Below are 25078 nucleotides of genomic sequence, written 5' to 3'. Positions count from 1 at the left end.
GTGTGATACTTGCTACAGGACTATGTCAGTGTGGTGTCTATGTAGGTATGCAAATATTTGACATTTTTTGGGGGTTATTTAAGCCCCTGACAATCCAAGTTAGTAACCAGATATGTAATGATCCTGCATTAGTGCCTATTCCAGAATGTTATATATGTACCTTACTAGGGTAATTGCCTCCCACTCATGCATGTGAGCTATGTCATATAGCAAGTATTGCTTTGCTCGCATAGGATTGTAACTTTTATAGCTGATAGTATTGTAACGTTTTTGCAAATGCATGAAACATACAGTAAAACATTCCCATAATCCCCCCTCCCACTTTAGCATCCTAATCATGCCAAACACATACACAATGAACACCATTAACAGTATACCAACTGGTATGGGGTGTACCCTTGGGGGGTCCGCTAAGTGCTCACATGTGCACCTACACAGGCGGATGTGGTCGGGTATTACATGGTCAATACGGCCCAGGGTCTAGAAGGTAGCAGTTACAAAAAAGCAATCAGATATGGTCTTGGCTATAGATATTCTACACCAGCTGTTTGGGCACTGTATTACAAGTCTTAATGTAAATTACCTTCCTTTGATAACCTTTTATCAACATATTATGTGAATTATTAGTTGTAGATGCAGATATACATTTCACAGTGGAGACATGCATTGCCAACGTCTTGTACCAGGTTTGTACACATGGTCTCATATAAAGTCTCAGTGTCCGTGCACATAGTATCCCTCCTATATGCAGTGCAATTACTATCTCACTAATGGTAGTATAGAAAGAGTCTGTATCCAACAATACACCTGTATTCAATGCATCCTAGTCTCATAACATGTTAATTACATTACCACATTTTCTTGCTGCTTCAGTTTGAATCTGGAGCGGTATTTATTTGGCCCGGTGTTTTTCTTTTTGTGGAGGTCTGTTTGATGAAGTCTTGTACTGCCTTTGGCGTAGGTAGGATTTTTGTGCGCCCTTCATGAGTTATACGCAATGTCGCTGGGTATAACATTGGATATTCAATGCCCATATCTCGCAGTTTCTTTTTCACAGGTACGAAGTCTTTACATACAGCCTGTACTGCCATTGTGAAGTCAGGATAAAATGACACGCTATTACCCCGATACTTGATTTGCTGCTTCTCTCCCTCCAATATTAAGATCGTATCCCTATATCTATAGTTAAGGACACAGGAGAGGATAGGTCTCGGTGGGGTCCCCGGCACAGGTTTAGGTGCCAGCGATTTATGAGCACGTTCAATAATGGACATAGGTGAAAAAAGTTCTGCGCCGAAAATGTCACGCACCATATCTTCAACAAAAGACTCTAGTCGTCCAGTGTTTGTGCTCTCTGGAATTCCCATGAATCAGACATTATTGAGGCAAGATCTTGTTTCCAAATCTTCATTTTTGTTTTTAATAACTTCTAATACTTTTTCCATCTCCAGGCATTTGCGGGTTGTGGTACTCGATTCTTCCTCTACCGCAGAGATTCGCAATTCTGCATCATCTAGCAGTTCGCCCAGTTTATCAAGTTTGGCAGCCATATTGTCAACCTGTTGAGTGAGTGCATTGATCTTGCCCTCTATAGCCTGCAAGCTTTGCTGAATAGTTTGTAAAGTAGCCTCCATATTGGATTTTTTAGCTTGGTCTGCGTCCAGTTCGGTATCAGAGTGAGCCGTCGTTGTTCTAGGTGCTCGGCGGGCGTCGAATTGAAAATGCCTGTTTGTCATGGAGGGGCGGTGTTGGGACCAGAGTTCTGAGATCTAAGTGCCCTCTGGAATTTTGTTACATTGGCATTGGACAGTCTAGTTGCAGGTGCTTCTGAGCTGGTTTGGCAGGCGCAGGCGGAAACGCATGAGGAAGTGTTCAGTCCAGATAAGTAGCGTGAGCATGTCTACCGAGATGTGGGGAAAGTTGGTGAAGATGGGGTCAGAGAGGTGGCCGGCTACATGGGTGGGGATGGTCACTCTTTGGATGTTTCCTAGGATGCTGAGGTTTTGCACAAGTATGGTGAAGTTGGGGTTGTTCTGGTTTTCTATGTGGTTATACATGAAGCAAGTGAGAATATGTCTACATTTCCACATGAAAAGAAACTGTGTTTGACTTCGGTATTTCATAAACATTGACATACCGGCAAGAAATAAAATACATTCCTGTTTAGAAGCCCCACAGTATTAATCTTTGGTGGACAATTCCAAAATTAAGTGCAGCTCCCTTTATCGCCATCTACATTTTATTTTCTCTATCCTTGTGTTTTTAATGAAATATGGTTGTCAACCAATAGTGGGCAACCCTCCTAGTGCTACCAGAGGAGGGTGGATACTTGCTTTTCCACTATTGTGAATATATTTTATGTCTTAATTGAAACTTATGGTACCCAAATCAAGCGAGAGTAGTTACTCGCTCGTTGAAGGGCCGAGAGGAATTCAAGAGGGGAGTGCACCCTCCCGTGTTGTAGCACTATTTCACAAAAAGTACTTCCCTGGTTATTTAACTGTTGGGACAGGTTACGTTTTGAGGACTATTCCTGAACTAACACTGATGGAAAACCCTACGTGAAGCTATGAATATCACACCACTATGAAGTGGGAAAGGAGGCACGTCCTGTTGTTTTATATTCCCTCACACACCCTAGTGGTGTCATGCTTCATCATCGGGACACTGACGCCTAGAAGTCAGGGTGGGCTCAACCATATTTCAGGGAGCGCTTAGTAAGATGTTTTTGGACAGGTGGATAAAGATTTAAAAATCCACTGTCAGATCCCAGTTTCCCTTTATTCTTGGATCTGCCAGGGATATTAAAAAGGACAATTCTGGTCAAAAGGGATATTATGGTCCTAAGACCTTATTGCAAACATGTTTCAGTCCCCTGGTGCCCCATGAAGGGTGCTGGACTTTCTTCAGGGCGGTAATTGTTGCCCCCTGGGAAAAGGAATAGTAAGAGAATTTCCCTATACTATTTTGAATAAGGGCAGATAGCTGCTGCTCCTTAGTTTCACTTGGACTTTTTCTTTCAGTTAAATCACTCCATCCCGTTTTGGGAGAGGTTGTACTCCAAGCCGTTGGGACCAACTCCAAATAGGAAGAATCGCGAGGCAGGACCCTTGATGGCTATTTGACTACAGGGCTACCCCAGTGTAAGGTGAGGTCCCATGTGGAGTACAACCAAGACAGTGTCGGTATAAATATGTAAGTGGGAATATAAATGGGAAAGGCATAGCAAATGTTTGTGACTCTGACCCCTTCTAAATAATATTAGATGTAAATAATGTTAAAGGGTGTTCCTGTTGATCAGGATTCTCTAAAAATACACAGTTTAGAATATGTACACTGAATATAACATAAGCTACATACCTGGTAATTCCAATATAAGAGATTTCTTGTTTAGTTTCATTGTTGACAAGAGACAGACCGACACTATGCAGCAAAACATTTATTTCCTGATCAGGCTGTTCCAGCTCCTCAGCTTGACGAGCTTTAGAAACCAATGCAACATCGTCTGTAAAAAGGAGTACTCGCTGACGTCCATCCAGAAAAGATACCCAGTGTATCTGAACATTCTGATTGTATGGAAACTGTCCGCAATCATCCTGTGTTTAGAAAGAATAATACATTAAAGAGAAAGAACATACACGTCCTCTACATAGAGAAACATACATATTAACTTCATTCTTTTTAGGTATAGCAACAGAATGTGTTAGGTGTTTACAACCTCATGTCATCAATTTGTTTAAAAAAAAGAGTACAACAATAAATAAATACAAAGAGAATGGGCTTTAGGTCAGCTCACTCCATCCATTGGATTTCATATTTTGCAATTGCGTCACGGGATGTCCATCAAGCCTTGGGATTTCAAAGATGGTTACATTGTTCAATTTGTGTTCGCATAAAGCTTTAATGTAAGGACATCATTCAGTCCTTAACCCCTTGTATGCCCATGACGAGCTGGACTCGTCATGGAGCACAGTCGCGCTGTGCCATGACGAGTCCAGCTCGTCATGAGGCATACCCTGGGGAATCCCTCTGGTGCGGGGAACAGAGGGATTCCCTTTGCAAACCTCAAATTTAGCTGAAAAAATCACCTTTTTCAAACATTTTTGTGTGGGAAAGCTGGGTGGTAGGAAATTTGTGTCAGCCCGGTGATGCCACAACTTTCCCACACAAAAATGTGTGAAAAAGGTGATTTTTTTCAGCTAAATTTGAGGTTTGCAGGGCATTCTGGGTAAGGAAACGTTGGGGGATCCACGCAAGCCATACCTCCCTGGAATCCCCCGGGTGTCTAGTTTTCAGAAATGTGTGGGTTTGGTAGGTTCCCCTAGGTGGCCGCCGAGCACCGGGCCAAAAACACAGGTGACCCCCCTTGCAAAACCAGGTCGTTTTGAGGTAGGCAATTTTCATGTCGCCTCAATACGTTTTGGGCCCTTGCCTGTCGTGGGTACTTGGGCCTCCCACACGAGTGATGCACCGTGTTTATCGGGAGACCCGGGGGAACGCTGGGTGGTAGGAAATTTGTGTCAGCCCGGTGATGCCACCACTTTCCCACACAAAAATGTGTGAAAAAGGTGATTTTTTCAGCTAAATTTGAGGTTTGCAGGGCATTCTGGGTAAGAAAACGTTGGGGGATCCACGCAAGCCATACCTCCCTGGAATCCCCCGGGTGTTTAGTTTTCAGAAATGTGTGGGTTTGGTAGGTTTCCCTAGGTGCCGGCAGAGCTAGGGTTCAAAAACTACAGCTAGGCACTTTGCCAAAAAAGGTTAATTTTTCTCACGGGCACTAGGCCGACCCACACAAGTGAGGTACCATTTTTATCGGAAGACTTTGGGGAACACGGGGTGGGTGGAAATTTGTGGATCCACGCAGATTCCAGAACTTTCCACCACATAAATGTGGGGAAAATTTGTTTTTTTTGGCAATTTTTTAGGTTTACAAGGGATTCTGGGTAACAGAACCTGGTGGGAGGCAGTCAAGTCAAACCATCCTGGATTCCCCTGGGTGTCTAGTTTTCAAAAATATATAGGTTTGCTAGGTTTCTCTAGGTGCCGGCAGGGCTATGGTTCAAAAACTACAGCTAGACACTTTGCTAAAAAAGGGTAATTTTGCATTGTGAAAATGTGGTGTGTTCACGTTGGGTTTTGCGCCGTTTCCTGTCGCGGGCACTAGGCCGACCCACACAAGTGAAATACCATTTTTATCAGAAGACTTTGGGGAACATGGGGTGGGTGGAAATTTGTGGATCCACGCAGATTCCAGAACTTTCCACCACAGAAATGTGGGGAAAATGTGTTTTTTTTGGCAATTTTTTAGGTTTGCAAGGGATTCTGGGTAGCAGAACCTGGTGGGAGGCAGTCACGTCAAACCCTCCTGGATTCCCCTGGGTGTCTAGTTTTCAAAAATGTATAGGTTTGCTAGGTTTCCCTAGGTGCCGGCAGAGCTATGGTTCAAAAACTACAGCTAGGCACTTTGCTAAAAAAGGGTAATTTTGCATTGTGAAAATGTGGTGTGTTCACGTTGGGTTTTGAGCCATTTCCTGTCGTGAGCACTATGCCTACCCCTACAAGTGAGGTACCATTTTTATCGGGAGACTTAGGGTAATTCAGATTTGTAAAGGAACTGTTATTACCTATTGACTTTCGATGCATTTCTGCCTTCCAAATGAAAGACATTGTGTAAAAAAGAATTCATTCTAAAAAATGACTGATAATTCTCATGCTAGTATGAGTATTCACAATTTCGGAAATGTGCAAATATCTACTGTTTCTAAACTCTATATTTTGTTCCCATTTCAGAAATACATAGGTGTCTTTCATACCGATTTTTCCATGTACACATCTTTACAGAAAAATTACTATATACCCGGTACATAATAAAAAACCATTGCAAGTTGCTGCTCGGTTTTTGGCTCTGGGTTCGTCTGGTTCTTGGTGAACCTACAAGTCCTATATATCCCCAAAACCAGAAATGTCCAGCGGATGTAACGGTATATTGCTTTCAAAGAGCTGTCAAAATTAGAAGAAGTTACAGGTGAAAACGTTGACACAAAAGGCGCTTTTTTTCAACAAATTTTCAATTTATCCTATATTTAACTGTTAGTTTCTAAAAAAAACCTTGATGGATCTACACAAATGACCCCTTGCTGAATTCAGAATTTTGTCTACTTCTCCAAAATGTATAGCTTTCCAGGGTCCATTATTGCTTTTGTACCCATTTCTACTATTAACTGGAAGGAGGTTGAAAGCACAAAAAATAGCAAAAATAGGCTATGTCCCAGAAAAATGCCAAAACTGTGTAAAAAATGTTGGGTTTCTGACAAACGTCTGGTATCCCCTAAAAGCTGGGAAAATTGTGATTTCAGCCCCACAGACCCTTTTTTGATAACACTTGCAGGGAAAAACCCAGATGCTTTCATTTGCAGCCCGTTTTTCCCATTTCCCCCCCAAAAAACCTAAATTTTGCTGTATTTTGGCTCATTTCTGTGACCCCTCCAGAGGAATCCACAAACCCTGAGTACCCTCAGAATCCCCATGATGTTGGAAGAAAAGGACGCAAATTTGGCGTGGATACCTTATGTGGTCAAAAAGTTACAGGGGCCTCAGCGCGCACTACCCCAAATAGCCAAAAAGGGCGTGGCACAGGAGGGGGAAAAGGCCTGGCAGCGAAGGGGTTAAAGTAGACTGCAGATTAGACAATGTATAGTTTAAATTGAAGAGCCAGGACTTGTTCTTTGATTTACTTGGCTGACATAAAACGCCACAACACTTCATGGCACAACTTAACACAACCCAGCAAAACATAATACAACAAAATACAGAATGAAACGGCATAACACAATACACCATAGCTTAGAACAGCATGAAACAACAGAATGAAAACACCTTACAATAACAGAACAGAACACAGCACAACACAAAACAAAACCCCTAAAATAACAAATAATGAACCAATATAGAATAGCCTAGCATATCACAAATATCCTAACATGGTACAGCACACCATAACAAAACAAATACCTTAACATAATAGCAGAGCATTGTGAAACACCACAAAATACACATAAACAAAGCACCATATTGCACTATACACCACAACATAACACAGCACAGTGTAACTGTGATGTGCAAACTTGAATTAATGCACTCAGACAGTTGATTTTAATAAAAAAACATTTTCCTTGCATTTTTTGAGTGGGTCTACTTATGGTGAAAATATATTTGCAATGTATTAACAAATAATCTTGTTAGTCTGACAGGACTAATCATTCGCCATAGCCCCCCGTGCTTATGTAATGCACTAGTGGTTCGGACGTTACAGTCCACCAGGTTTACTGTCTCTAGTGGGTAAGATGGCAGATGAGCCTGCACTTCTGCCAGAGGGTCTAGAAAACCTAATCATGCCACATATTTTGTAAGAACAAATAAAAAACAGTACCACATTGATGTTAGGTGAAAAATAGCAGAGACTAGTCCAAAGATTCTAGTCATTGAAGCTAGTGACTCAGCAGATGGGTCCGATGGCCCCGGACGTCCTCTGCTGATAAGTCTTCTTATGCATGAGATGAGCATAGGTCACACATCTAAAGTCATGACAGGAGCCAAGAACCACGTAAAAATGAGTGTGCGTCAGACACAGATGTTTGCCACCTGCAATCCAGGAAAGGCTTATGGCCCCAAGATTTGTGAAGTGGCATTGTTCATCAAAAGTTTAAATAAAGTGGGGAAAAGGTTTAAAAGAGCCAACTACTAGGCAAGCTTCTTATTCCAGCCTCTGTGAAGTGTGGAAAAAAGCAACCAAAGTCAGCCATAAAGGTTTACTGCCAGTAGGAATCTGCCATTTCACGTATGACTTATTTCTAGCTGACCTAATTTCTGATAGAAATTCCAGATGGAGATTACTGCCTGTAGGTTCTTATACATGTGGAACATTCAGTACAGATTATGAATCAGAAATGAACAATCAACAGTGACATATTATTTAAGAGGGCATTTGTCCGTATCAAATGTGAAGTCATTCATTTGGACCCTACCTTAAGCAGAGTATGCTCTCCAACACTTTCAGCACACCTCCAGCATAATTTCCTTGTTCCAGTTGGATCTGCCCAAGCAAACAGACGCACCTCACCAGGACGTACCTGCTTTTCATTTGGTGACCCACTGGAATAAAAATATTTGTCTTTGAGATAAAAATAGAAGCTTGCGAATAAGCACAATGATTGCAAACTCTTAACATTGTATAATTCTGTTTAATTTACTGCCCCTTTAGAATAACAATACTGATTAAATCAGACTTTATACAGCAGAACATCGTTATAGTCCAGGGTTCACTAATTAAGGATTATTCACTAGTTTTCTGTTAATGTATCTGAATTTAGAAAAAAACCTTCTGAATGAACAAGTTACTTATCATCGATAAATTTTCTTTTTTGGATATGCATCTTTCAGTAGACTCCTTAGTGAAAATTCCTAGGCACCAGACTAGATTTAGAAAAAAATCTAGAAGCAGTTGCTCCTTCCTGGTGCAAGGTGAGATGAGGCCTTATGAGGCAAGGCCTTATGGCTGGTGACACCACTGATTTTATATAATATGCCACAAGCACTGGCAACGTCGGTTTGGTCAGTTTTTTCACAACCTAAAAAAGGCAAGGATGGACACTGAAAGGAGCGAGGAGCCAGGATGGGGGTTTATAAGGAATTTGTGGGTAAAATGAGTAGCCATTGGAAAGAAAATTACCAACAGTAAGAAATGTGTTCTTGCAACGAATATTCCTTCTAACAGATAGCTTTCTTTGAATCGCTACGGAGGTTTTGAGAGGAAATGGGGTGTAATGTATGGTGTGGCAGTGCGACCTAATCGTGTAATATGCTTACTAACCCCTTTAGGACCAGTAGAGTTTGTTTGTTAAACAGTTGGCTCAACCCTGGGTAGCTGTGGCTTTGAGCAGTCAGGCTTACACAGAGGAACACGTGTAAAGCATTTAAACAGCACCAGGACAATTGAAGAAGAAATACATAAGACACTCAAGAAATCTAACACCAATTTATGAAAAATCTCCTTTGCTAGCCACCAGGTTCAACATGTGCAGTCTATGCGGGTGCAATGGTTCTTGGTGCAGGAGGGCAATCCTTCTACAGTCCTCTTCTCCAGTCCAGTTAAGATCGGACTTCTGGGTGAAAAGGATGCCCTACTTCTGCCCAGAAAATGCCCTCAAGATTGACGCAGTCAGCAACCAATGGGCTACTAGGTTCCCTCCCTCCTCATCAATCAATCAATCAATCAAAGACATTTATAGAGCGCACTACTCACCCGGAGGGTCTCAAGGCGCTTGGGGGGGTGGGTGCCGCTACTGCTCGAACAGCTTTACAGCAAACAAATGATGGACGGAATGCTGACAATGCAGACATTCTCCCCCAGTCAAGAGATCTGGGTTAAATCCATCGTTCTTTTGCCCACTACACCACCCCAGTTTAGACATGGCCATATGCAAATCAGTCTTGACCCTGTGCCTCATGGGAACAGTCCAGCCCCAACTGCCAAGCCATGTCTTCCCTGGACCGGAATCAAGCATCCTAGGACCGGTTTCTGGCTATCAGCCGTCATCAGCCAGGATAGCTTGACTCCAGTAGCGTAGTGAGCACGGATCCCACGTCTGGGAATACCCATCCCACTTAGGGCGAAAAGCGTTACAGCAAACAAATGATGGACGGAATGCTGACAATGCAGACATTCTCCCCCAGTCAAGAGATCTGGGTTAAATCCATCGTTCTTTTGCCCACTACACCACCCCAGTTTAGACATGGCCATATGCAAATCAGTCTTGACCCTGTGCCTCATGGGAACAGTCCAGCCCGAACTGCCAAGCCATGTCTTCCCTGGACCGGAATCAAGCATCCTAGGACCGGTTTCTGGCTATCAGCCGTCATCAGCCAGGATAGCTTGACTCCAGTGGCGTAGTGAGCACGGGTCCCACGTCTGGGAATACCCATCCCACTTAGGGCGAAAAGCGTTACAGCAAACAAATGATGGACGGAATGCTGACAATGCAGACATTCTCCCCCAGTCAAGAGATCTGGGTTAAATCCATCGTTCTTTTGCCCACTACACCACCCCAGTTTAGACATGGCCATATGCAAATCAGTCTTGACCCTGTGCCTCATGGGAACAGTCCAGCCCGAACTGCCAAGCCATGTCTTCCCTGGACCGGAATCAAGCATCCTAGGACCGGTTTCTGGCTATCAGCCGTCATCAGCCAGGATAGCTTGACTCCAGTGGCGTAGTGAGCACGGGTCCCACGTCTGGGAATACCCATCTCACTTAGGGCGAAAAGCGTTACAGCAAACAAATGATGGACGGAATGCTGACAATGCAGACATTCTCCCCCAGTCAAGAGATCTGGGTTAAATCCATCGTTCTTTTGCCCACTACACCACCCCAGTTTAGACATGGCCATATGCAAATCAGTCTTGACCCTGTGCCTCATGGGAACAGTCCAGCCCGAACTGCCAAGCCATGTCTTCCCTGGACTGGAATCAAGCATCCTAGGACCGGTTTCTGGCTATCAGCCGTCATCAGCCAGGATAGCTTGACTCCAGTGGCGTAGTGAGCACGAGTCCCACGTCTGGGAATACCCATCCCACTTAGGGCGAAAAGCGTTACAGCAAACAAATGGACGGAATGCTGACAATGCAGACATTCTCCCCCAGTCAAGAGATCTGGGTTAAATCCATCGTTCTTTTGCCCACTACACCACCCCAGTTTAGACATGGCCATATGCAAATCAGTCTTGACCCTGTGCCTCATGGGAACAGTCCAGCCCGAACTGCCAAGCCACGTCTTCCCTGGACCGGAATCAAGCATCCTAGGACCGGTTTCTGGCTATCAGCCGTCATCAGCCATGATAGCTTGACTCCAGTGGCGTAGTGAGCACGGGTCCCACGTCTGGGAATACCCATCCCACTTAGGGCGAAAAGCGTTACAGCAAACAAATGATGGACGGAATGCTGACAATGCAGACATTCTCCCCCAGTCAAGAGATCTGGGTTAAATCCATCGTTCTTTTGCCCACTACACCACCCCAGTTGAGACATGGCCATATGCAAATCAGTCTTGACCCTGTGCCTCATGGGAACAGTCAAACCCGAACTGCCAAGCCATGTCTTCCCTGGACCGGAATCAAGCATCCTAGGACCGGTTTCTGGCTATCAGCCGTCATCAGCCAGGATAGCTTGACTCCAGTGGCGTAGTGAGCACGGGTCCCACGTCTGGGAATACCCATCCCACTTAGGGCGAAAAGCGTTACAGCAAACAAATGATGGACGGAATGCTGATAATGCAGACATTCTCCCCCAGTCAAGAGATCTGGGTTAAATCCATTGTTCTTTTGCCCACTACACCACCCCAGTTTAGACATGGCCATATGCAAAACAGTCTTCACCCTGTGCCTCATGGGAAGAGTCCAGCCCGAACTGCCAAGCCATGTCTTCCCTGGACCGGAATCAAGCATCCTAGGACCGGTTTCTGGCTATCAGCCGTCATCAGCCAGGATAGCTTGACTCCAGTAGCGTAGTGAGCACGGATCCCACGTCTGGGAATACCCATCCCACTTAGGGCGAAAAGCGTTACAGCAAACAAATGATGGACGGAATGCTGACAATGCAGACATTCTCCCCCAGTCAAGAGATCTGGGTTAAATCCATCGTTCTTTTGCCCACTACACCACCCCAGTTTAGACATGGCCATATGCAAATCAGTCTTGACCCTGTGCCTCATGGGAACAGTCCAGCCCGAACTGCCAAGCCATGTCTTCCCTGGACCGGAATCAAGCATCCTAGGACCGGTTTCTGGCTATCAGCCGTCATCAGCCAGGATAGCTTGACTCCAGTGGCGTAGTGAGCACGGGTCCCACGTCTGGGAATACCCATCCCACTTAGGGCGAAAAGCGTTACAGCAAACAAATGATGGACGGAATGCTGACAATGCAGACATTCTCCCCCAGTCAAGAGATCTGGGTTAAATCCATCGTTCTTTTGCCCACTACACCACCCCAGTTTAGACATGGCCATATGCAAATCAGTCTTGACCCTGTGCCTCATGGGAACAGTCCAGCCCGAACTGCCAAGCCATGTCTTCCCTGGACCGGAATCAAGCATCCTAGGACCGGTTTCTGGCTATCAGCCGTCATCAGCCAGGATAGCTTGACTCCAGTGGCGTAGTGAGCACGGGTCCCACGTCTGGGAATACCCATCCCACTTAGGGCGAAAAGCGTTACAGCAAACAAATGATGGACGGAATGCTGACAATGCAGACATTCTCCCCCAGTCAAGAGATCTGGGTTAAATCCATCGTTCTTTTGCCCACTACACCACCCCGGTTTAGACATGGCCATATGCAAATCAGTCTTGACCCTGTGCCTCATGGGAACAGTACAGCCCGAACTGCCAAGCCATGTCTTCCCTGGACCGGAATCAAGCATCCTAGGACCGGTTTCTGGCTATCAGCCGTCATCAGCCAGGATAGCTTGACTCCAGTGGCGTAGTGAGCATGGGTCCCACGTCTGGGAATACCCATCCAACTTAGGGCAAAAAGCGTTACAGCAAACAAATGATGGACGGAATGCTGACAATGCAGACATTCTCCCCCAGTCAAGAGATCTGGGTTAAATCCATCGTTCTTTTGCCCACTACACCACCCCAGTTTAGACATGGCCATATGCAAATCAGTCTTGACCCTGTGCCTCATGGGAACAGTCCAGCCCGAACTGCCAAGCCATGTCTTCCCTGGACCGGAATCAAGCATCCTAGGACCGGTTTCTGGCTATCAGCCGTCATCAGCCAGGATAGCTTGACTCCAGTGGCGTAGTGAGCACGGGTCCCACGTCTGGGAATACCCATCTCACTTAGGGCGAAAAGCGTTACAGCAAACAAATGATGGACGGAATGCTGACAATGCAGACATTCTCCCCCAGTCAAGAGATCTGGGTTAAATCCATCGTTCTTTTGCCCACTACACCACCCCAGTTTAGACATGGCCATATGCAAATCAGTCTTGACCCTGTGCCTCATGGGAACAGTCCAGCCCGAACTGCCAAGCCATGTCTTCCCTGGACTGGAATCAAGCATCCTAGGACCGGTTTCTGGCTATCAGCCGTCATCAGCCAGGATAGCTTGACTCCAGTGGCGTAGTGAGCACGAGTCCCACGTCTGGGAATACCCATCCCACTTAGGGCGAAAAGCGTTACAGCAAACAAATGGACGGAATGCTGACAATGCAGACATTCTCCCCCAGTCAAGAGATCTGGGTTAAATCCATCGTTCTTTTGCCCACTACACCACCCCAGTTTAGACATGGCCATATGCAAATCAGTCTTGACCCTGTGCCTCATGGGAACAGTCCAGCCCGAACTGCCAAGCCACGTCTTCCCTGGACCGGAATCAAGCATCCTAGGACCGGTTTCTGGCTATCAGCCGTCATCAGCCATGATAGCTTGACTCCAGTGGCGTAGTGAGCACGGGTCCCACGTCTGGGAATACCCATCCCACTTAGGGCGAAAAGCGTTACAGCAAACAAATGATGGACGGAATGCTGACAATGCAGACATTCTCCCCCAGTCAAGAGATCTGGGTTAAATCCATCGTTCTTTTGCCCACTACACCACCCCAGTTTAGACATGGCCATATGCAAATCAGTCTTGACCCTGTGCCTCATGGGAACAGTCAAACCCGAACTGCCAAGCCATGTCTTCCCTGGACCGGAATCAAGCATCCTAGGACCGGTTTCTGGCTATCAGCCGTCATCAGCCAGGATAGCTTGACTCCAGTGGCGTAGTGAGCACGGGTCCCACGTCTGGGAATACCCATCCCACTTAGGGCGAAAAGCGTTACAGCAAACAAATGATGGACGGAATGCTGATAATGCAGACATTCTCCCCCAGTCAAGAGATCTGGGTTAAATCCATTGTTCTTTTGCCCACTACACCACCCCAGTTTAGACATGGCCATATGCAAAACAGTCTTCACCCTGTGCCTCATGGGAAGAGTCCAGCCCGAACTGCCAAGCCATGTCTTCCCTGGACCGGAATCAAGCATCCTAGGACCGGTTTCTGGCTATCAGCCGTCATCAGCCAGGATAGCTTGACTCCAGTGGCGTAGTGAGCACGGGTCCCACGTCTGGGAATACCCATCCCACTTAGGGCGAAAAGCGTTACAGCAAACAAATGATGGACGGAATGCTGACAATGCAGACATTCTCCCCCAGTCAAGAGATCTGGGTTAAATCCATCGTTCTTTTGCCCACTACACCACCCCAGTTTAGACATGGCCATATGCAAATCAGTCTTGACCCTGTGCCTCATGGGAACAACCCAGCCCGAACTGCCAAGCCATGTCTTCCCTGGACCGGAATCAAGCATCATAGGACCGGTTTCTGGCTATCAGCCGTCATCAGCCAGGATAGCTTGACTCCAGTGGCGTAGTGAGCACGGGTCCCACGTCTGGGAATACCCATCCCACTTAGGGCGAAAAGCGTTACAGCAAACAAATCATGGACGGAATGCTGACAATGCAGACATTCTCCCCCAGTCAAGAGATCTGGGTTAAATCCATCGTTCTTTTGCCCACTACACCACCCCAGTTTAGACATGGCCATATGCAAATCAGTCTTGACCCTGTGCCTCATGGGAACAGTCCAGCCCGAACTGCCAAGCCACGTCTTCCCTGGACCGGAATCAAGCATCCTAGGACCGGTTTCTGGCTATCAGCCGTCATCAGCCAGGATAGCTTGTCTCCAGTGGCGTACTGAGCACGGGTCCCACGTCTGGGAATACCCATCCCACTTAGGGCGAAAAGCGTTACAGCAAACAAATGATGGACGGAATGCTGACAATGCAGACATTCTCCCCCAGTCAAGAGATCTGGGTTAAATCCATCGTTCTTTTGCCCACTACACCACCCCAGTTTAGACATGGCCATATGCAAATCAGTCTTGACCCTGTGCCTCATGGGAACAGTCCAGCTCCAACTGCCAAGCCATGTCTTCCCTGGACCGGAATCAAGCATCCTAGCACCGGTTTCTGGCTATCAGCCGTCATCAGCCAGGATAGCTTGACTCCAGTGGCGTAGTGAGCACGGGTCCCACGTCTGGGAATACCCATCCCACTTAGGGCGAAAAGCGTTACAGCAAACAAATGATGGACGGAATGCTGACAATGCAGACATTCTCCCCCAGTCAAGAGATCTGGGTTAAATCCATCGTTCTTTTGCCCACTACACCACCCCAGTTTAGACATGGCCATATGCAAATCAGTCTTGACCCTGTGCCTCATGGGAACAACCCAGCCCAAACTGCCAAGCCATGTCTTCCCTGGACCGGAATCAAGCATCCTAGGACCGGTTTCTGGCTATCAGCCGTCATCAGCCAGGATAGCTTGACTCCAGTGGCGTAGTGAGCACGGGTCCCACGTCTGGGAATACCCATCCCACTTAGGGCGAAAAGCGTTACAGCAAACAAATGATGGACGGAATGCTGACAATGCAGACATTCTCCCCCAGTCAAGAGATCTGGGTTAAATCCATCGTTCTTTTGCCCACTACACCACCCCAGTTTAGACATGGCCATATGCAAATCAGTCTTGACCCTGTGCCTCATGGGAACAGTCCAGCCCGAACTGCCAAGCCATGTCTTCCCTGGACCCGAATCAAGCATCCTAGGACCGGTTTCTGGCTATCAGCCGTCATCAGCCAGGATAGCTTGACTCCAGTGGCGTAGTGAGCACGGGTCCCACGTCTGGGAATACCCATCCCACTTAGGGCGAAAAGCGTTGCAGCAAACAAATGATGGACGGAATGCTGACAATGCAGACATTCTCCCCCAGTCAAGAGATCTGGGTTAAATCCATCGTTCTTTTGCCCACTACACCACCCCAGTTTAGACATGGCCATATGCAAATCAGTCTTGACCCAGTGCCTCATGGGAACAGTCCAGCCCGAACTGCCAAGCCATGTCTTCCCTGGACCGGAATCAAGCATCCTAGGACCGGTTTCTGGCTATCAGCCGTCATCAGCCAGGATAGCTTGACTCCAGTGGTGTAGTGAGCACAGGTCCCACGTCTGGGAATACCCATCCCACTTAGGGCGAAAAGCGTTACAGCAAACAAATGATGGACGGAATGCTGACAATGCAGACATTCTCCCCCAGTCAAGAGATCTGGGTTAAATCCATCGTTCTTTTGCCCACTACACCACCCCAGTTTAGACATGGCTATATGCAAATCAGTCTTGACCCTGTGCCTCATGGGAACAGTCCAGCCCGAACTGCCAAGCCATGTCTTCCCTGGACCGGAATCAAGCATCCTAGGACCGGTTTCTGGCTATCAGCCGTCATCAGCCAGGATAGCTTGACTCCAGTGGCGTAGTAAGCACGGGTCCCACGTCTGGGAATACCCATCCCACTTAGGGCGAAAAGCGTTACAGCAAACAAATGATGGACGGAATGCTGACAATGCAGACATTCTCCCCCAGTCAAGAGATCTGGGTTAAATCCATCGTTCTTTTGCCCACTACACCACCCCAGTTTAGACATGGCCATATGCAAATCAGTCTTGACCCTGTGCCTCATGGGAACAGTCCAGCCCGAACTGCCAAGCCATGTCTTCCCTGGACCGGAATCAAGCATCCTAGGACCGGTTTCTGGCTATCAGCCGTCATCAGCCAGGATAGCTTGACTCCAGTGGCGTAGTGAGCACGGGTCCCACGTCTGGGAATACCCATCCCACTTAGGGCGAAAAGCGTTACAGCAAACAAATGATGGACGGAATGCTGACAATGCAGACATTCTCCCCCAGTCAAGAGATCTGGGTTAAATCCATCGTTCTTTTGCCCGTTCTTTTGTGTGTTTTGCTACTGCTCGAACAGCCAGGTCTTGAGCTTCTTCCTGAAGGAGAGGTGGTCTTGGGTCAGGCGCAGGTCGGTCGGGAGGGAGTTCCAGGTCTTGGCGGCCAGGTAGGAGAAGGACCTCCCTCCTGTTGTCGCTCTTCGGATGCGGGGGACGAAGGCGAGGGCGTGACTGGTTGATCGGAGATGGCGTTTGGGAGCGTAGAAGTTGAGGCGGTTGTTGAGGTAGCTCGGGCCTTGATCGTGTAGGGCTTTGTGTGCGTGGGTGAGGAGACGGAAGGTGATTCTCTTGTTGACGGGGAGCCAGTGCAGGTCTCTCAGGTGTCCGGAGATGTGGCTGCGTCGGGGGATGTCGAGGATGAGTCTGGCTGAGGCGTTCTGGATCCGCTGGAGTCTCTTCTGGAGCTTGGCGGTGGTACCAGCGTAGAGGGCGTTGCCGTAGTCCAGTCGGCTGGTGATGAGGGCCTGGGTGACCGTCTTCCTGGTCTCGGTGGGGATCCACCGGAAGATCTTACGTAGCATGCGCAGGATGTTGAAGCAAGACGAGGAGACGGCGTTGACTTGTCTGGTCATGGAGAGGGAGGTGTCCAGGATGAAGCCCAGGTTGCATGCGTGGTCTGTCGGTTTGGGTGCGGTGCCCAGGGCGGGGGGCCACCAGGAGTCGTCCCAGGCGGAGGGCGAGGAGCCCAGGATGAGGACTTCCGTCTTGTCGGAGTTCAGTTTCAGGCAGCTGGTCGTCATCCACTCGGCTACGTCTTTCATCCCATCGTGAAGGTTGGCTCTGGCGGCGGCGGGGTCGTTGGTCAGGGAGAGGATCAGCTGGGTGTCGTCTGCGTAGGAGATGATGTTGAGGTTGTGTTGGCGTGCGATGGCCGCAAGGGGGCTCATATAGACGTTGAAGAGGGTGGGGCTGAGCGAGGAGCCCTGAGGAACGCCGCAGATGACTTCGGTGGCTGCAGATCTGAACGGAGGTAGGCGGACTCTCTGTGTCCTTCCAGCGAGGAAGGAGATGATCCACTCCAGTGCCTTCTCCTGGATTCCGATGTTGCTGAGGTGCTGCACTAGGGTGCGGTGGCAAACAGTGTCGAACGCCGCGGAGAGGTCTAGGAGGATGAGGGCCGCTGTCTCACAGTTGTCCAGCAGGGCTCGGATGTCATCGGTGGCAGCGATGAGGGCGGTCTCGGTGCTGTGGTTGGCTCGGAAGCCAGACTGTGAGGGGTCGAGGGATCCATTCGTCTCGAGGAAGGCGGCCAGCTGCTTGTTGATGGTCTTTTCGATGACTTTGGCTGGGAACGGGAGGAGCGAGATGGGGCGGTAATTCTTGAGTTCGGTGGGGTCCGCTGTTGGTTTCTTTAGTAGAGCGCTGAGTTCGGCGTGCTTCCAGCTCTCAGGGAAGGTGGCGGTGTCGAAGGAGGTGTTGATGATGTCCCGCAGGTGGGGTGCGATGACAGCGTCGGCCTTGTTGAAGACGTGGTGGGGCAGGGGTCGGTCGGAGATCCGGAGTGGATAGAGTTCATCGTGCAGATGGTGTCTTCTGTGTTGATCTGGGTCCAGGCGCTGAGGGTGGTGGTGGGGGGCGTTGGTGCGGTCGTTGGGAGCGTTGTTTGTGGGCTGAAGCTGTTGTGTATGTCAGCGATCTTGTTGTGGAAGTAGGAGGCGAGGGAGTTGCAGAGGTCTTGCGACAGGGTGATGTCGTTGTTTCCGGCGTTGGGGTTGGAGAGCTCTTTCACGATGTTGAAGAGTTCCTTGCAGTTGTGTGCGTTGTTTCCAGCCGGTCCTTGAATGCTGTTTTCTTGGTGGCGTGGATCAGTTGATGGTGCTTCCGGGTGGCGAGCTTGAGGGTGGTCATGTTGTCCGGTGTTGGCTCCCTTCTCCAGGCTTTCTCGAGGGCTCGGCAGTTCTTCTTGGAGCTCTTGAGTTCGTCGGTGAACCATGGGACCTTCTTGCTGCCGGGTCTGCTCGGCGGGGTCCTCAGTGGGGCGAGGTCGTCTGCGCAGTTGCTGATCCACTTCGTGAGGTTGTCGGCGGCCTGGCTGGGGTTCGCTGAGCTGGCGGGAGGGTGCTGGCTCAGGGAAGCGGCGAGCTGGTCTGCTGTGATCTTGTTCCAGTTTCTTCGAGCAACCTGTTGCTGGTGGTGGTGGATCGTGGATCTTCTGAAGGTGAAGTGGACGCAGCTGTGGTCCGTCCAGTGGAGTCCGGTGGCGTGGCTGAAGACGATGTCCTTGCTGGATGAGAAGACAGCGTCGAGTGTGTGTCCGGCGAGGTGGGTGGGGCTGGTCACCAGCTGCTTGAGTCCGAGGTTGGCGAGGTTGTCAAGCAGGGTGTTGGTGTTGCGGTCGTTGTTGTTCTCCAGGTGGAAGTTGATGTCCCCCAGGAGGATGTAGTCAGCGGAGGGGAGGGCGTGCGGGCTGATGAAGTCGGCGATGTCTTCGCTGAATTGTGTGTGTGGTCCCGGGGGTCGGTAGATGAGGGTGCCTCTGAGGGTGGTTTTGGGGTCCGTGTGGATCTGGAAGTGAAGTGAAGTGTAGCATCTGGTTATCCCAGAATTATCCATTCTGTCCACTTCCAACATGGCAGAACCCTTCCCTTGGTGTGTCAAGCTCCCTAACTCAACCAAGAGGTGTGGAAACCAAGGGGGCTACACGCCCCTGAAAAAACAGTTTGGCAATTGGTTTTCCCTCTCCTTCCTGAATGACAGCCTGTCTAGCTAAACAATAGAGAAGCCCTCTCCCAAGCGTTCACCATTTGTCCTTCTTAGGCAGCTTCTCCTTTGAAACTCAACTTTTGGGCCAACACCAGTGTGTCTTCCTGCCAGGGAGAGGTAACACCTCTTTCCCCCGCAGGCTGCTTTTGTCTCCTTTCCTGGGAGTCTCCACAGGAGGGCAGTGCTGTCTCAGGGACAGACCGTGTGTGCAACCGTGGGCGGGCACAGTGGATTTAGGGCAACAAAAAAGGCAACTTTGTACATCAGTTTCGACTTGAACATCAAGTCTGCCTTAATGTAACAAGTTATTTGATACCTTATAGTACCAACTTAAAAAAAACATCATTTTGCATTGGTAGTAAGCAAATCAGGATCAATGTACAGACATTATTTCAGAAACATCGATAAATATGCTGTCGTCCTGCCAAGGGACCACTTGGTACAATTATGACACAGAGCGGCGTATTGCAGGCATCTTACAGGAGCTGATCTCCCATATTAAACCCAGCCCTCATTTCAGGTGCAACATTTCAGACATACTCAGTGGGGCAGGCTTTGTCTCATACCGCCCAGCACCTATCCACTTCTGTGCTACCCCAGGGGTAATCCATCTCTAATTGCTTTTCTCCCGTCATATTATTTTTCATTTTACTTATTTTTTCAACTAACAAAACATTTAAACTTGTTGCTATTGGGTGGGGGGACAATTATGTGAAGGGGGCATAAGTGGGAGGGGGACTATTAGAGAAGGCATAGTCCATCCACAAGGTTTCCGAGGCATCGGAATGTAAGCCAGCCAGCGGTCAACACCTGAGTGCATGTTGTGGGCCCAGAAGTATTGCCTCGGTGATGGGGGAACCTGGCAATATAGTCATTATGTAACTATGGGGGGGGGAGACGCCGGGGAGCTTAAGCTGTGTGGGCGTCCGAGTCTCGTCCCTAGGGCGATCAGTGTTACTCCCTCCAGAGTGGTCTATCCCCTGCGTGCTATCCAGCATAATGCCCCAGGTCTCTAGATCTAGGTCCGCGTTCTCCTTCGTGCAGACCACACGTAGTCAGCGTTCTTCCTCTACCCCCCATTCACAGAGGTCTGTCCTCCATTTCTCTGGGAAGAGGGAGGGTGCAGCTAACTTCCAGTGGCCCGAGCATAGTGAATTTATGCTGCATGCGCGTTGTGGCCCTGGGGATCGGTAGCAACCCCAGCAGACAGTGTTTGACTGAAGACTCAATTGAGAGCTTCGTTGCCCTCCGCAAAGTGTCCAGCACTGTGCTCCAGTAGGAGCGGATCATGGGCCAATCACGTCACATGAGTGAAATGGGCAGGTGTGGCACCTCATCTCAGGCACTTAGGTGAGTGCGATGGGTCAAACTTAGATAAGCGCAGGGGAGTCAGGTAGGAGTGGAGGTAGTTGAACTGCGTTAGCTTGAATCTGGAATTGCTCAAGACGTCTTGGACCTGCGCGAATGCGCATTTCCATTCACCCTCCGTTAATGACACAGGTAGGTCTTCCTCCCACCTGTCCCGAGTCTCAGTTAAATCCATTCTATAATCTGGTTTAAGGGCCTTATATAGCCGGGATATTAATCCTCGAAAGGAGCTTGGGTCTAGGATTGTGCACAGCGTGCTTGATTCCTCTGGCTCATTTGGAAACGTGGTCCAGATTTCACAGAACGTGTGACTTATCTTCACAGAACGTGTGACTTGTATTCACATACTGGATGAAGTGGCCTTCAGGGACCCCTTAATGTTCCTTTGCAGCCTCAAAGGACAAGAAGGAATCGGTAAGGTATAAATAGCCGCCCTCACTCTAACGGGCCACATCCATGACTGACTGTATCTGGCGGAAACCAGGGAGACACTCAAGAGGGAGAGCGCGTGCATAAGGGGCCCTCCACAGCACGAGGGTGACCGCTTGCTCCCATGCCCAAGCAACCTGTTTAATCACGAATGGGCAGTCCGAAGAGGTTCTAGCCCCCATCATCAGGTATCTAGGGAGGTCTGCTTCAGGGCACTAGCCAGCGAGCAGCCTTTTTTCTGTGTTCGAACTGTCCTCGCACCATTGCGCTGAATACTAAAGACCCACAATGTAATAAAGGCGTAAATCCGAGAGCCGTAGCCCGCCCTGCACCATGTCCAACTTTAGGAGATAAAGTTTGACTCTGCTGCGTTTGCCCGCCTAGACCAGCAAGACAAGGAGGCTGTTCAGAGTGGTGAAGGTGTCGTTTGGAATATGGCAGAATGAATTTTGTAGTGTATATAGGCAAAGGGGGACCATCTATGCCAGAAATTAGTATATGGAGGGTGGTCTGAGAAGGCCTCTAGCTAAATGATGGGATGTACAGAAGTGATTGCATAAACACGATTTTCAAATTTAGAAGCTTCTAAGTAGAAAGTACAGAGGCTCAAAGGGAGTAAACCTTAGGAAATTCAGGACTAAATTCAGGTCCCCTGTGGCAAAATGAAGAAGGTAAGAGGAAGCATATATGAAAGCCATTTAAAAAAAAGTGCATCATCCTTAGTGATTTGAATAAAAAGAGCTGATCTGGCAAAATACAAAGGTCGAAAGGCCTCTCCAGTAACTTTTAGTAGAGCACATAGCAAAGCCTTGCAGGACAAAGAAAACACAAACAATGGACCCCGACAAGTTATTTACTTTCAGAGTGAGCTTGTGAAATTACAGTAACCACCACAGCCTCATAGCCTCCAGAGAGAGGGTGCAGAACCCCACTCCTCCCGATTGTTGCTGTACAACATGGTGGCTGTGTTGTCTGTTAGCAGCTGGATTAAAAGAAATATGCTTATAGAGCTAGGCAGATGGTGTGCAGCTCCAAATGTCTGACATCATGGTTCTGCTCCATGGGTGAGCAGAAGCCTCTGATTTCCATTTCCTTCATGTGGCCACATCAACCTAAATTGGGAGCATCTGTCACCATCAAAAACCCCAAAAGAGGGACGAACAGACAGTCACATGTCAGGTTGGCAGCAAACATCCAACACTGAAGATGCCTAGCCACCTCATCAGAGATCAAGATTCTATCCATGAGGCATCCCCAGAGCTGAGCCCACTGCAGCCAAATGTTCCACTGAAGGACCCATATGTGTAGTGAGTATGGTACACCAGGAAGTAGAGAGAAGCCAGGAGTCTAAACACTCAGAACCGTCAAGGCTGGGGCAGGTCCACTCACCTTATTTTATAACAATTTTTATTAAATTGAAAGCACAGAATCATCACTGCGATATCATATTACATATCAAATATGGTGAATTACAATGCATCAATAATCATGTGCTACATAAATTAGACTGTTGGGACATTATTGTTCTGTTCTTCTGCGCATAGCCATGTCTTCAGTTGGTGACATACAAATCTCCCCTCTAAAGGCGTTCCGACCCCCCCCTTTCCTGTCCCATTTCTTGGGGCAACCTCGTAATTTGTAAACCTCCTTCTCTGCGATCATGCATCGGTCCATCTCCGCCACCCATCCAAACGTTGAAGGCCGTTTATTAGATCCCCAAAGCATTGCTACAGCCCTTTTCACTAACAGGTACCCCAATGCCACCCATTGTAGCTCGATCTCCGTCAAATCGGTGGCTTCCCATATATTCAATATTCCCAACCGTGGTGACAATTGGAGCTGCTTGCCAAGTGTGTCCTTCATTTTTTTGGTTGCATTATTCCATAGAGGGCGTACATCGGGACAGTGCCATAAGATATGATAGAAGGTACTATCTTGACCACATCGTCTGAAGCATAGTGCATCTGTCCATCTTCCTATCTTAGCTAAGAATACACCGGAGAGATAGGTTCTGTGAAGGATTTTTAGTGGGATAAGGCGAAAGCGATGATTTATCGCCGTTTCCCTGGGGGACATTAACACAGTCTGCCAGTCATCATCCTCTAGTAGCCCTATGTCTTTCTGCCAATGACCCCGAAGAGTCTGAAAGGAGTCAGGTAAGTGGTTACAGAGCTTTTGATACATGCAAGAGACAGGCTTTGTCAGGAGCGGTTCTGAAAGTAATCGGTCCTCTAGAGGGAAAGAGTCTGGTAAAGAGGATATATCTGGAATATTGGCGAGAAGGGCATGTCTAATTTGTAAATATCTAAAAACTTTACCCGGTGCAAGGGCATGTTTGGTTTGCAGCTCTTTGAAGGTGAGAAGTTTGCCCCTGTGTATTAGGTCCCCTACATTAGTAATACCAATAGTGTCCCATTTATCGAATCCTGTATGATGACACAGCAGATCCAGCCGCTGAGAGAACCAAAGCGGTGTGGCTTATGTAAGTTTATCCGCCCATCCCAAGCGTTTGGTGGTCTGGTGCCAAATAGTTACTGTTTGCGACATAGGCCCCAAGTAACAGCCCCTTTGGGTCTTCCTATAGAGGGCCCCTAGATAGCCCTCCTGTCCAGTTTGATAGCATTCTAGATGAAAGGCCGGGTTAGACGGGGAGCCATAAATCCATTGGTTAGTGGCTACTAGTTGTGTGGCCCAATAATATAGGCATAAATCCTACTCACCTTAAATATAGGGATCATCGCCCATAAGTTTTGAACCTTATGCAGAGGTGGGAAAGCCCTCGTTGCAACCATATCAAGAATGCCCCACATAAAGAGAAGCCCTTGAGAAGGTCGATTTGGGACTTGGGCTCATTGGTGGAATATCCTAGAGTTGATACTCATAACGAACAAGTTACTTACCTTCGGGAACGCATTATCTGGTAGAGACTATCTAGCTGCAGATTCCTTACCTTTGAATTTCCCAGGAAACTTTTGCTGAGCAATACCCATTGCGCGCGCCGTCGGGTGGCTCCATTCGGCTTTGCTGACATCGTTGGCAAAGGTCATGACGTTGCGGTCACCTATATAGGCACCACCAAGGCGCACGGACGCCAGCACTTTTCGTTTTTTCCACGCCTGAAGAGCAGAGCCACGAAGTAACTGACGTGTATGTGTACAAAACTAGGGCCCTTAAAAAAGGGGGTAACCCTAGTCCAAACAAAATTAGTCCACAAAGCAGGGAGGCATGGGTGGGCCTGTAGGGAATCTGCAGCTAGATAATGAGTTACCGAAGGTAAGTAACTTGTTCATTTGATAGAGACTTCAAGCTGCAGATTCCTTTTTGGGGGTTTTTTGTGGCCAGGTGGACTTGCAAAACAGCTATAGATGCTAATCTACCACGATCTAGGGATCAATGGCAGGTTTTTGCTGATTGGTTGAGCTAGCAGAGCAGAGATGCCTTTTTCCCCCTTTTTTTTTTCTGAGTACGATGATTGCAGCAGAATATGGGGGAGGTGTCTATCCTTCGGGATGAAAGAACCTTCTTTAAGGGTTTGGCTGAGAAAAGGCAAGGGTCCACATGATATAAGAGCGCCAGGAAATGGTCCTTGACCTACAAGATGCCATGCTGACATGAAAAAAAAAAAAAAGCTGCAGATTCCTTACCTTTGAATTAGTTACCCAAGCCATACCATCCCGGCGGTGGGTCATGGAC

General features: G+C 48.1%; 1 protein-coding gene across 1 annotated transcript in view; it reads right to left on the bottom strand.

Annotated features, from left to right (window-relative positions):
* VPS13C (vacuolar protein sorting 13 homolog C) overlaps positions 1–25078 on the bottom strand; it is a 2873871-nt gene that overhangs the window by 815834 nt on the left and 2032959 nt on the right. The window contains exons 64-65 of the mRNA XM_085648297.1: positions 8028–8154; positions 3361–3596 (exon numbers count right to left, since the gene is read on the bottom strand). Of these exons, the coding sequence (XP_085504423.1) occupies positions 3361–3596; positions 8028–8154 (363 nt within the window). The remainder of the gene's footprint in view (positions 1–3360; positions 3597–8027; positions 8155–25078) is intronic.

The sequence above is a fragment of the Triturus cristatus genome, chromosome 3_2, assembly GCF_964204655.1.
Source record: "Triturus cristatus chromosome 3_2, aTriCri1.1, whole genome shotgun sequence".
Lineage (NCBI taxonomy): Eukaryota > Metazoa > Chordata > Amphibia > Caudata > Salamandridae > Triturus > Triturus cristatus.
This window is presented reverse-complemented; position numbering and strand designations above follow the sequence as displayed.